The sequence below is a fragment of the Rhinolophus sinicus genome, linkage group LG07, assembly GCF_036562045.2.
Source record: "Rhinolophus sinicus isolate RSC01 linkage group LG07, ASM3656204v1, whole genome shotgun sequence".
NCBI classification, from domain to species: Eukaryota; Metazoa; Chordata; class Mammalia; order Chiroptera; family Rhinolophidae; genus Rhinolophus; species Rhinolophus sinicus.
The window spans coordinates 395,700-408,233 of NC_133757.1; the positions used below are offsets into that span (position 1 = coordinate 395,700).

The following is a 12,534-nucleotide window of genomic DNA, read 5'->3' on the forward strand; positions in this document are numbered from 1 at the left end:
CCTAGCCCGCTCCCCACTCAGGGTCAGACCTGAACGGCTGCTGGGCTCCCTGCGCTCGCTCCCTGTTTGTGGGACGTCCTTTGCCCACAGGCCCCGTTCAGCGTGGCCCAGGGCACAGGGCAAATAACTGTTTGTAGAAGGAATGAACGAAGGCGCTAAGGAATGCGGGAATATGGTCCCTGAGACTGGAGGGGGATCTGCCCCGGGCCAGGACCGCACCAACTTGCAGCGTGGCCGCGGGTGGGTGGGCGGAGCTGGTCCGCCGATGGGAGATGGGACAGTGGTCTCGGAGCTGCGGCGGGAGGAGGGGGTGGAGAGCACGACCCCAACTCAGCCCCGTGCATCCCCTCCGCTCCGCCCCCCCCCATCCATGGGGGTGGTTGGGGGGCGGGCACAGGGGCGGGCCTCTGGGAAGGTTTGCCTCCGGACAAACGTGATCCTGCTGCCGACTCGTAGGACCCGGTCTGCGTCCCTCTGTCGCTGGGCAACCGCCGGCTGGTCCACAGGAGCGAGGCAACCGACACTCCAAGGACGCCATGGACCTGGTCATCACTCAGGAGTTGGCCCGCGCCGAGAACCAGCAGGGTGGGCAGGGACCAGCACCCACCGAGACCCCCGTCCCGGGGAGACCCCAGAGCTGCCAGGAGACCCCTCCTCGACCCTCTTGACCCCTCCCTGCCTGATTCAGTGACCCCCCCCAGCCAGCACTTCAGCGTCTTTGACCTGGACACACATACGCGCACACGGAGGGCCTTCTTAGAGACAAGGCTTTGTCATTCTAACCTGCTTCTGAGGCTGGACCTGCCTGCGCCCTGCCGGGTGGGGAGGGGGCCGTGCATGTAGCATCTTGCCCCTGGCACTCTTCTCCCTGGAGGTGACCAGGTCCTACGGCCCCAGAAAGGGACACAGCCGTGGGGCTGCCAGCCTGACCCCAGGCCTCTCTTGGACCCTCCTGACTGTTCCCCAACGGCTCTTGTGCTGAGATGGGTGCCTTTGCCTGATCATATCTTCCCCGACTGTTGTCCTGACAGACGCTGCCTCCCTGAAGAGGGCTTACGAGTTGATTAAGTCCGCCAGCCTGGGGAGGTCGGAGTTTGACCCCACTGAGAGCTTCAGCCCTGACCTGTTTGTCCTGTGTGCAGAGCAGGCCCTGAAGGTCATTATCCCAGGGTTCCCAGGGGTCCCAGGGCTGAGCCTTAGGTCACCTGTTTCTGGGCTTATGCTGGAAACAGAAGGGGACTGACTGAGGAGAGCACAGGCCTCAGGGAGGGGACTGCTGGGCCCTCCTCAGGCGTCTTCCGGGCTTCTCCATCCCATGTGCATGCGAAGGGGGGCAGCGCCCTCCACCGCCTTCTGCGGAGACCTTTCCTGGCTGGGCGTTCTCTTGCAGATGGGGCAGCCAGAGGTGAGCGAGGACTGCATCCAGATGTACTTCAAGGTGAAGGGGCCCGTCACCCAGTTTCTGGGCCGAGCGCACCTGTGCAGGGCCCAGCTGTGTGCCCCCAAGTCCACAGAAAACCTGGTGAGACACGGTCTGTGGGGCCCCTCTAAGGCGTCCTCCCCTCCCCCGACTTAGCCCATGTGGAGCCCTCACGTGTCCAGTCCTAACAGTTTCCATGAGATGATGGGTTCATCATTCTAAAGTGAACCGATAGGGTCTGTCCTACTAGAACTTTTTCCCTGAGGCTGCCCTGATTCTCCTCAGAATTCTGTGTCTTGTATCACAACTGTTACTATTTCACTCCCCTTCCAAAGTTGTGTCAGGCTAGACAAATCTAAAAGTATTTTTCTTTTTTTTTTCAGTTAATTTTCCTTTTGTAATTTTTTTGTTAGTTTCAGGTGTAAAAACAATGTAATAGACATTTACACCCCTCACAAAGTGATAACCCCCCCAATTTACTACCCGTCTGACATCATATAGCTGTTTCCATTGACTCTATTCCCTATGCTGTGCTCCATAAAAGTATTTTTCATCGAGAGTTATGTGACCAGATTCATTTTCAGTGATGTGGAACTTCTGGTGTCTCCCTCAGCAGTGGTGTCATTGGACTTACGTCCTGTTAGACGTTTGACCTTTGTAACCTAGTGCCATGTCACACACAGAGCAGCCGCCCTTGAGCTGGTAGCAAGGCCGAGGTTGCCTGAGAGCCCACGCAGCTGTGGCCTGCCTGGTGCCCCCCTTCCACTGGGCACACAGGGCTGCCAGGCCTGACCCCACTGAGGCTGAAATGGTCACGGAAGGGGCCGTGAGTAGTGCTTGGGGTTTCAGCGGCAAATTCAGTTTGATTGTGCGTTCTTTGTGTGGTTCTAGGAGGAATTTGAAAATTGCGTGACTCAGTACATGAAGGTGATCAACTTTGCGAAAGGGGAACCGAGGTAGGCCCAGCCCCGCCGTCCCCCGTGGGCAGAACAGATCAGGACCTGCTGGGAGGGTCTCTGCGCACACTCAGGGTCTGTCCTCTATGGTTGTGCACGCAGGTCTCCGCCGTAGAGCTGGGCCTTGCACAGTCCCCTTAGCTGCTTGCTCTCTTCCGTTCAGCGGTTGTTGGGATCTGTAGTGACCTTGGACAGCTTCCTCTATGGGCGTCTCCTTTCCCCATCCCCGGGCCCCTCAGGGCTCAGCGTCTTGCTTCCCTCCCTGTGCTACCCCCACTGGCCTGTCCTCCCCATGGCCACAGTCTGGGCCCTGGCCTCAGGTGTGTAGAGGTGACTTGGCTGGAAGTCTAGCACTGTTTCCACTTCACTAATGCTTGCTTCATTAGCAGTGAGTATGACAGACGCTTAAGCTTGCACACAAACTGCTATCAGCACAACCTGTTTAAACAGGACACAACATTTAGAGGGACGTGAGCATAAGTCCTTCACTCGCTCCCCACTACCTGCAGTTGGTGGCCTCCTCTGGCTGGCCCTGTAGTAGGTGCTGGATGCAGGGCCCAGCCCCCCAGCCCCTCCCTCCGTGAGGTCCTGCAGATATGGAAGCTGGTGGCCTCGCACCAGAGGTTCTGAGGACAGTGGGTGTTTCAAGGGGACCGTACCCTGCAGCCATGAAGCCAGAGTGGTGGGCATCCTTGGGGAGCGGCCTAGATGCTGCTGCATGCCAGGGGTTTTGGGGAAGCTGCAGACTGTCCTGTGGGCGCTCAGGAGCCTTGTCTCATGGCCAGCGGCCTGTGTGATGCGGTGATTAGCAGCGCGCATCATCTAATGGCCGGCCAGTGCAGAGCCCGCCAGACACCTGGGGTGGGTCCTACAAGGCAGAGCCCCTCCAGAGAGGCCTGGAGAAGGAGGAGAGCCAGCCCCTGTGTTCCCATCCTCACCTCCTCAGGTGGCTGCCTGCAGCGGTCAGGAAAAAGGCCAGCTTCTGAGGAGAGGCCCCACTCCCTCCCTCGACACTGGGCACTTCCTCTCCACCTACCTAGCCCTCTTTCCCTGCACTGCTCTCCTGGTTGATTCCTGGTCACTTTCTGGGTCACCTCCTCCAGAAAGCCCTCCTTGATTCCTCCTGCTCCTTCCTGTTCTTGTCTGTCCCTTGGGAGCCAAAGGGGGCCTTGCTCAGTGATGTGTTTTCATAGGGAGGTGATCCCTTTGTGCAGTGACTGAATAAGTGAAGAGGTCTCCGATCTGGGATCAGGATCCTGTGGCCCACCTAGAGCCAGGGCGCCATCTGCGCAGGCGCCCCTGGTGCTCCCTGGAGGGCGCTGCGTGTTCTCATGCAGTGTGGACCATATGTATCCGAGGAGGCTGCTGCCATCTTCTGGCCCAGAGGACTCCAGAAGAGGGCAGGGCGGCTGGGTGCCTACCGGCTCTCAGATGTCCTGTCCGATCTGTGCCACAGGTATCACTTCCTGGTGTTTAACGCCTCGGTCCTCTACTGGCGGATGGCGAGGCCCTTCCTCAAGCCTGGCTACTCTCACCACCTGATTGCCAGCCTCTCCCAGATGGTGAATGTGTTAAATCAGTCGGAGGAGGAGGACACAGAGTGGCGGGCCGAGCTGATGCTGTGAGTGGGGTGGGGGGTACATCCTCCCGGGCTGGCCTTTCCCGTGCAGGCCAGCCACTGCGTCCGGCTCTAACTAGAGTCATGGTTTTGGGGTCTTGTCTGAAGATGTTTCTAGACTCTATAGGACGACGTCGCAATGTCCCAATCGTATGGGTGTCCAACAGGACGCTTGTTTCCACTCAAAGCACAGGAAATGTGAGCCTGTGTCAGAGTCCCAGCTCTGGTTTAAAGCTCAGTTCAGTGCGCTGTTACCTTAGGAGATGTTTTAGCAGAAATCTTGGCAGAGTGGGTGCCCCACACATCGCTCCAGGGATGGCCTGAGATGCCACCGTGACAGACTCAGCAAGTGGTCCCTACCCCAAGGGCACTGAACGGTGCCTGTCAGACTGTTTTTCTATTTGCGGAGCGCGGTGTGCAGGCCAGCGGCTAGTGTCCATCTTCACGGAGGACCCAGAGAGTCTGTCCAGAAGCTGGAATCTGTAGGCATTTCTCTCCTGCTGTGCCCACGTGGGGCACCTTTAACAGAAAAGACATGTAAACGCGCTTGTTTTCAAATGTCCCATGTAGTTACGTCCCTGAGGAGCAGACTGCAGGCATGGGGTAAGGAGCTGGCCCAGCCTGTATGTTCCTGAAGTTTGCGAAACAGGAAAATAAGGAAAGCATCAATACCTGCTCATTAGATGTTGGCAGCAGACAAGGATTTCCTCAGGGCTCAGCATCCACTGTTTCTGTCCCCCAGGGAGCTGCTGGACTGCTACCTCCATGCGGGCAGGAGAGACGAGGCCGCCAAGCTGTGTGCGGCAGCCGCGCCCTTCATAAAGGCCCACGTGCCACACAGGTACCGCCAGGTGTTTGCCGTCATGGTGAGTTGGCAGCGATGGAAGGAGGCGGTCTCGTAAGTGTCATTGTTCCGACAACGACGTGTCAGGGCAGCCACCAGGTCCACCCGTGGAGGACAAAACACACGCATGAAGAAAGCAAGACAGCAGCTAGTTCTTCATGTGACTGAATATTTCCTTTGGGACAGCACTGAATTAAAAACGCAGAAAATGTGTAAAGTTAGTTACCGTAACAGCTGTGAGAAGAGCATTCCTAATCTATTCATTTCTGTGTAAAGGAAATCAAGTTATATATGAAAAACTAAATAATGAACATAATTAATAAAAAGACACTTGTTAATTACGAGTATTAAAGTTAAAGGAGTGTTTGCAAATGAACAGTCAAACACAGTATCTGCATCTCTACCTGCTTATTTGCTTAAATCTGAACTGATATTTTGTTCCATTTTATAACAGGTACAACATGAATTAATGGATGAGCTTCAGTTAAAAGAAGAAAAGAAAACTTCCACTAGCCTGTCCGTCACTTTCCACATGAATGTGCTGAAAGCGTAAGTGGTTTGCGTGGGTGACAAGGGCTGCGTTTTACAAATGTCCTGTGCAGGGGTTGTGGCTGTGCCCCAGCGGGCTTCCACCTGTGAAGAGAGTGGTTCTAGGCGAGGGCCCAGCCTTGTGCAATTCTTCTGACAGGCAGTGCCAGCTGAGCCTTGAGACTTGGCTCGTAGGTTAGAGCGAGTGGGGAAAAGGGATTGTCCCCAGGCAGAGATGTGCTGCTGTGGGAGAGGGGACAGAGAGCGAGGAGACCAGTGAGGGAGAGGGGGTGGGGGGCTGTGCAGAGGGAGGCTGGTGGCCCCAGGTCCTGCAGCGGGGAGTGGGCAGGGCCCGGGGTCCCCAAGAGGTGGGCCCTGGTGTGGAGCTAGTCTGGCAGAGGGTCTCGTGCAGTGTCCTGGGTTGTTCTCACTCTTAGCGATGAAGGGAGAAAGCTGTCCCTGGAGTGAGGGAGAGAGAGGCGTGTGACAAGTCGTCTGAGAGAGTGCAGGAGAGAAAGGAGGTGGATTTATTTTAGGCCTCTGTCGGGGAAACACAGGCTCATAGACTGAGAGTTTGTTTTAGGATGATTTGAATAAACCTGACAGGAGTTTTTGGTTATTTGATGTTTGAATTAATTCTAGAAAATTGGATAAAAATGATTTACCTGAAGACGTCAACACAATTCTGAAGAAGACCTATAAAGAGTTAGATCATTGGGATCACCAGCGCTTCCCTTCCATCAAAGAGGAAAAGTAAGTGTTTATGTTTTCCACTTTCACAGCTGCATAATCACTGCATACAATTGCTAAGTACAGGAAAATGTGAGAAATGTAAAAAGCACCCATCACGCCCCTGCCAAGCGCCAGCCATGGGAGGTTCCCATGTGTTTCCTCCAGCCCTCTGTGTCCTGAGTTTTGTACTGTTTGGGGAGCACTTGTGATATGTGACTTCATATTGTACTTTTGAAGTCAGATTTAACTTCTGGCAGAAGTCCTTTTCAGGTTCTTGCAAGATCTTACCCCCTTCTGAATAACAGTACAATTTCCGCAGGTGGGAGACAAGCGTTTTTTCTCCCCAAGCATTTTAACTTTTTAATTCTGTGCATTCTGGACCCTCTGAGCGCTACTGGGAGTTTATGATAATCCTGGATTGAATTCCTGCAAGTGGGAAGCTAAGCCAGAGGCCGACAGAAGAGTCTGGAATGTCCTCCTAGTTTATTCCCGCAGAGGTGACAGGTTTGCTTCCAACCCAGCAGCTGTCACATCCTTGTGTGTGTTTATTTAAAAGAACAGGGAAGGACAAAATACCTGTTGATCAGTGGGTGACATGACCGCATTGCTTTGGTTCTGTCTGCATATCTGTGGTCGTTCACTGGTGGGTGCAGTGCTCAGCTGTGCCTGGACCTTGAACTTGCACTTCTGACAACTTACCTTTTCAGTTCTCGGTGATTTTCTCAACTTCTCTGCTCTCCAGACACAAGGAACATTGGGCCTTGTGCCTACTGTTTTGGATGTTTTTTCCATTTGTCATTTAAAAGTTGATTTGGGGTGTTGTGGGTTGAATTGTTTCTCCTAAAGACGTAGTGAAGCCTGGACCTCGCTCCCTGCAGATGTGACCTTGTTGGGAGCTAGGTCTTTGCAGGGGTCATCAAGTTCAGGTCAGAGTGGAGTAGGCTGGGCCCTTGTAAGGAAGGAGAATCTGAGACACAGAGATTCAGCTCAGTGGAGAAGACCATCCAAGAGGGAGACAGCTGTGAGACGGGCAGGGGTGCCGGCCACAGCTGAAGTGGGGCACCATGTGTGTTCCCTTCCCGGGACCTCCGCAGGGATCGTGGCCCTGAGACTCCTGGAGGTGGAAACTCTCTCCACACTGTGAGAGGTCAAGCTTCTGTCATTTTAAGCCACCGAGTTTGTGGTAAGCAGCCCGAAAAACTCACACGGGGAGCGTTGATTACCTAGTGTAACAGAGGAGCACAGACAGACGCTGACACAGTCACGCTGGTTGTCTCGTGGTGTCTGGGACAGGCCTCCCTGCACAGCTGCCATCCTCACGGTGTCGGTGGGGCTGGGCTGTCTTCCAAGGCTCACCTGGGTGGCCAGGCAAGCTCTCCAGGGGGCAGCTGTAGCAAACCCAGTAAAGGACAGTTGGGTAGCACTGGAAACCGAGAGTGTTTGTACCTAAGGAGGGAGGAGGTGCCTGCTAAACGTGGAGGTTTCCTGCTGCTTAGAAGCAGGAACTCAAAGGAAGGGTGTCGCACAGGCACGGACGCGGGACCCAGGGTCACGGGCCTTGAGTCGTCTGCAGCTGGGTTGGAGGGGAGGGTGCAGAGGGCAGCTCCTGTACATGTTGTCACTTCATGTGTGAGTTCTCCATCGCTCTTCAATGTTTACAGATTTCATGGGCCAGGCGTTGCATATACACGTATGTTTAATGGCTCTCATCATTGTTTTATTAATTTCTAATTTAACATGTAGTTATTATAGAAAGTTTGCAAATAGCATCAATGTACATTTTCAGAATTATCATCACATGACTTTCAACTGCTTTCCCCACATAAATTGGGAACATGTTTCTGCGTCATGAAGTATTTTTCCACGACGAGGGTCCTCTGGGAGGTCAGGAACGTGCTTTGTGTGTGTGAATGTGCGCATACACGTGCATTTCTCTGAGAGTAGGCCACGCTCGGCCTGGCCTCCAGTGCCCTCTATCATGGCTGGGAGCTCCCCTGGCGGTCTCACTGTCAGGTGAGCACAGAAAACGCACGTGGGATGCTCCCCCACCCGCTCTGAGAACCAGCCTGTGCCCAGGTGCCCGCCAAGGCCCTGCCCTCCAGTGTCTGCGGCCCCACGTCTGTCAGAGCTTGTAGTTTTGTGTGTCATGGCCAAACAGGATGCAGAATAGCTTGTGATTTGCACAGCTAAGTTTCCTCATGGCTTCATGTGCAGTCAGCGTGTGGTAGCTGCTCCTTGGGCCTGGAAGAGAAGGTGTGTCGTCTGCTTGCTGGGAACACAGGCTCAGCCACTCAGAGCTGCCCTCTGTGGGCTTCAGGTCCCACCTCAGCCTGACCCTCTGGGAGGGGCCCAGCTTCTGACACCTCTGGGGCGGGAACAATTTTCTGTTAGTGTAAACCAAAAAGGATGGGAAGCTGGGGGTTTGTACCTTCACGGCTGTCCCTTCTCATTTATGTAGGAGGCTGAGTGGTCGGAGCTCAGGGAGGGCGGGGGGAGATGGGGGCCCGACCTGCCAGGGCCCTTGTTGGTCCCTGGGGCTGTGTGGGTGGGGGATGAGGGAGGCAGGGACCGTGGGAAGTCCAGGGTCCATATGCTTCCCAACGCAGAGAGAGGGGAGGGTGGTGACACAACACACAGGCCATTTGCATTCCAGTTAAGACTGACACTTAGGAAAAGGCAGAAAGGGCTGGACTTTCCTCCAGGGACATGTGCTGTGTCTGGAGACAATGCTTGGTGGCACCAGTGGGACACCTAGTGGCTGGCCACCAGGGCTGCAGCTGAACACCCCTTGGTGCCCAGGACAACTCTTCCCCACCCAGAGAGTTAGCTGGTCCAGGTGTTAGTGGTCGCAGCTGAGCCCCTGGCTCGTCCCCCCCGGGGAACTGCCCTGCCCTGCGCTCTGTGACGTCTGGCAGCTCCTTCGGAACTCCTCTTTGCTCTCTCAGAGTTGCTTACTTAGGCCATTGTAGGTCCTGTGCATTTCCATATACATTTTAGCATCGGCCCATCGATTTCTACCAAGACCCTGATCGGTGGCTGCAAATGCTCTTGGTGATGTCCCCAGATGCTCGTCACCTGGCACTGAGTCAGGAAATGCAGTCTGTCCCCGTGTTCCCACCCACTCTCTGAGCTGCTGTGCGGGGGGGCTGTGTTCTGCTCCCCCAGACCGCCCTTGGCCGGCCCTGAGGGCAGAGGAGAGGAGCGGTTGCCCAGCAGCCGCAGCCGCGAGTCCCTCCACATCCCGTGTCAGGCCCAGAGGAGGCTGGGCCTGGAGCCATCACCGCAGGATCGGGGCTGTGTGTTATCTGGGTTCCCTGCCTCTGGTCGAACGCTGACTGAATGCTTATTCTACCAGACAGGTGTATCTTCTCGTCACCCCTATTGATCCATTATTGCTTTGCTTTTGTGTTTCCAGAATCCTTTTGCTTTTTGAATTAGCTCATCTTTCTTTGACCTTGAAATGTGAGGAGGTCTCCTCTGGCTGCCTCTCAGACTTGAAGGCAATTGACAGTGAGGTAAGTGGTCAGTGACTGTGGGTGTCCAGTCCCTGCTCATGGTTACCTGAACATAAAGGGAGAGGAATTGGAACCGCCCCCCTCCCCCAGCAGGGCTGAAATCTGTGTCATTGCCTCACTTCCTTCCCATCTTTTCTATGTGCGTTTCCCACTGTGAAATGTGGGTTTTGCACACCGCTCTTTCCTATTTCCTGTTGTCACAGGCACTGGCCCATGTTGCCACCAGCTGTTTATACAACTGACTTTAAGGGCTGCACAATATTTCATAATATTCATGATCCATAACTTACTCTCCAGCCCTGTTACGGGACATTTAAATCCTATTATGCTTTTGCTTATTACAAAGGGCTGCAATTAACATCTTGTGCCTAATGCTTTTATGTGCATTTAGAGTTTTTCCCTCAGATAAGTTCATTGACATGAAATTACTGGGGAATTATCACTTTTAAGATTTTAAAATGCACATTACAGTATTGCCCTCCAAAGAAAATTTCACATGCCCCCAAAAGTTGATAAGAATGCATGCTTCAGGTTTATTTGTGTTTTACTTAAAAAACTGTGAAAGGTCCCTTCCGCAGAGCAAAGGCTTATCTTAGAGCTGGCACTGCCAGTTATGAGTGTAGCACAGGGTACCTAGCAGATGCTGTTACGAGAGCTGGGGTCCACAAGGGTGAGTGAGTTAGAGGAAGGGTTTGCTTGGATGGTCTCACCATTGGCTGGAGGGTCACTTCACTGTCTTCATTGCGTGTCTGCTGTGTTTAGTCCCAAGTTACCTGTGAGTGTCAGATACCAGCTGATCCGTAGGCATTTCCCACCAAATAAAGCTCTAAGATGACTGCCCATTACGTGGTGTGGTCCGTAAGAAATACAGGTTAGCAAAAGGGAAATCAGTTAGTCATATTCATAGTTATGTTGACCTGGAAATGACTCTAAAAAAGGAAACGAAACTGAATTTGGACCTTGACAACCAGGTGGTACTTGGACAGGACTGTGATCGTCAGTGGGGAGGGGACTGGGGTGCAGGTGCAGGTGGCCAGAGAGCAAAGTGATGAAAACAGCAGGTGGACCTCTATTTGAAGCACTTGACAGAGTTCTTCATGGGCCCCATTCCCATTGTCTGGAAAACAGACAGTAAGTCAAAAACTGTAACAAGACAAAGGAGGTCATTATATAATGACAAATGGACGGATTCATCAAGAGAATATAACAATTATACATATATATACACCCAACATTGGAGCACCGAAGTATATTAAGCAACTATTAACAGATCTGAAAGCAGAAGTAGGCAGCAACACAGTCATAGTAGGGGTCTTCAGTACCCCACTTTCAACAAGGTGAGATCATCCAGACAGAAACTCGTGAGAATATACTGGGCTTGAACTACATGTTAGACTGAATGGGCCTAGTGGACATTTACAGAACATATTATCCAACGCAGCAAAATACAGAAAACGCTAAAGACTCCACTGGAAACTGTTAGAACTAATGAGCGAATTCAGTAAAAGTTGCAGGATTCAAAATCAACATCCAAGAATTGATTGTGTGTTTGTCCACTAGCAGCAAGCTATCCGAAAGAGACATGAAGAAAGCCGTCCTGTTTACAAGAGCATCAAAAACAACAAATGCTTAGGAATAAGTTGGACCAAGGAGGTGAATGACCTGTGCACTGAAAAATGTGAGACATTCATGAAGACACTGAAGACGACACTAAGAAGTGGAAAGATATTCCGTGTTTTTGGATTGGAAGAATCAAAATTTTTAGAATATCCGTACTGCCCCAAACCATCTGCTGATTCAGTGTAATGCCTATCAAAATTCCAGTGGCATTTCTCACAGAAATAGAAAAAAATCCTAAAATATGTATGGAACCAGAAAAGAGCCAAAGCATTCTTGAGAAAGAACAAAGCTGGAGACATCACGTGTCCTTTTACCCAACTATCCGACAAAGCTACAGTGATGAAAACAGCATGGCACTGGCACGGAGACCAACAGCGCAGAACCGAGAGCCTGGGTATAAACTCCCACATGTTAGCTGATGGGAAAAGGATCGTCTCTTCAATAAACGGTGCTGGGGAAACTGGATATCTAATTGCAGATGAATGAAATTGCACCCCCCATCTTATACCAGTTGGGAAAATGCACTCGTGATGGTTCAGAGACTTACGACCGGCAACCGTGAAACTCCTGTAAGAAGAATACTTGGGGGAAGAGCTTCTTGACACTGGTCTTGGCAAGGATTTTTGAATATGACAACAAAGCGAAAGTAAACAAGTGGAGCTATACCAAACTAACAAGTCTGCACAGCAAAGGAAACAATGCAATGTGCCTATGGCAGAGGAGAAAATATTTGCAAGCCAGCTCATTGCCTGATAAGGGATTATTATCTAAAAAAAATAAGGAACTCATATAATTCAGTAGCAAAACTCCCAAATAATCCAGTGAACAAAGTGGACTAAAGACCTGAGGAGACATTTTCCAAGGAAGATACTCCTATGGCCGCCAGGTACACGAAGAGGTGCTTAGCATCGCTGCTTATCGGGGGCCTGCGAATCGAAACCGCTGTGACATGTCACCTCGCACCTGTCAGAGGGGCCCATATCAAAAAGAAGCGATAACTGGCGTTGGCTCACCCCACTCAGGTGCCAGGCCTATGGGGAGGGGCCCTCCCTCGTGCACTGCTGGTGGGACTGAGAATGGGTGCAGCCATATGGGAAACCGTGGGGAAGCTCCCCAAAAAACTGAACAGAACCACCGTAGGATCCAACAGTTCCACTTCTGGGAACACGTTCTCCAGCAGTGAAATCAGGTCTCAGACGTCTGCACCCCGTGTTCACTGCAGCGCGATTCCCAGTAGCCTACGTGTCCGCTGACGAGTGATGCCTAAAGAAGATGTGTACATATGCTGAGTGAGAGAAGGC

General features: G+C 52.5%; 1 protein-coding gene across 1 annotated transcript in view; it reads left to right on the forward strand.

Annotated features, from left to right (window-relative positions):
- Positions 1-327: 327 nt before the first annotated feature.
- CFAP46 (cilia and flagella associated protein 46) overlaps positions 328-12,534 on the forward strand; it is an 89,495-nt gene continuing 77,288 nt past the window's right edge. Inside the window, 9 exon segments of the mRNA XM_074338661.1 lie at positions 328-585; positions 1,032-1,156; positions 1,391-1,522; positions 2,312-2,376; positions 3,833-3,997; positions 4,737-4,860; positions 5,293-5,387; positions 6,009-6,119; positions 9,514-9,613. Of these exon segments, the coding sequence (XP_074194762.1) occupies positions 537-585; positions 1,032-1,156; positions 1,391-1,522; positions 2,312-2,376; positions 3,833-3,997; positions 4,737-4,860; positions 5,293-5,387; positions 6,009-6,119; positions 9,514-9,613 (966 nt within the window). The 5' untranslated portion in view covers positions 328-536.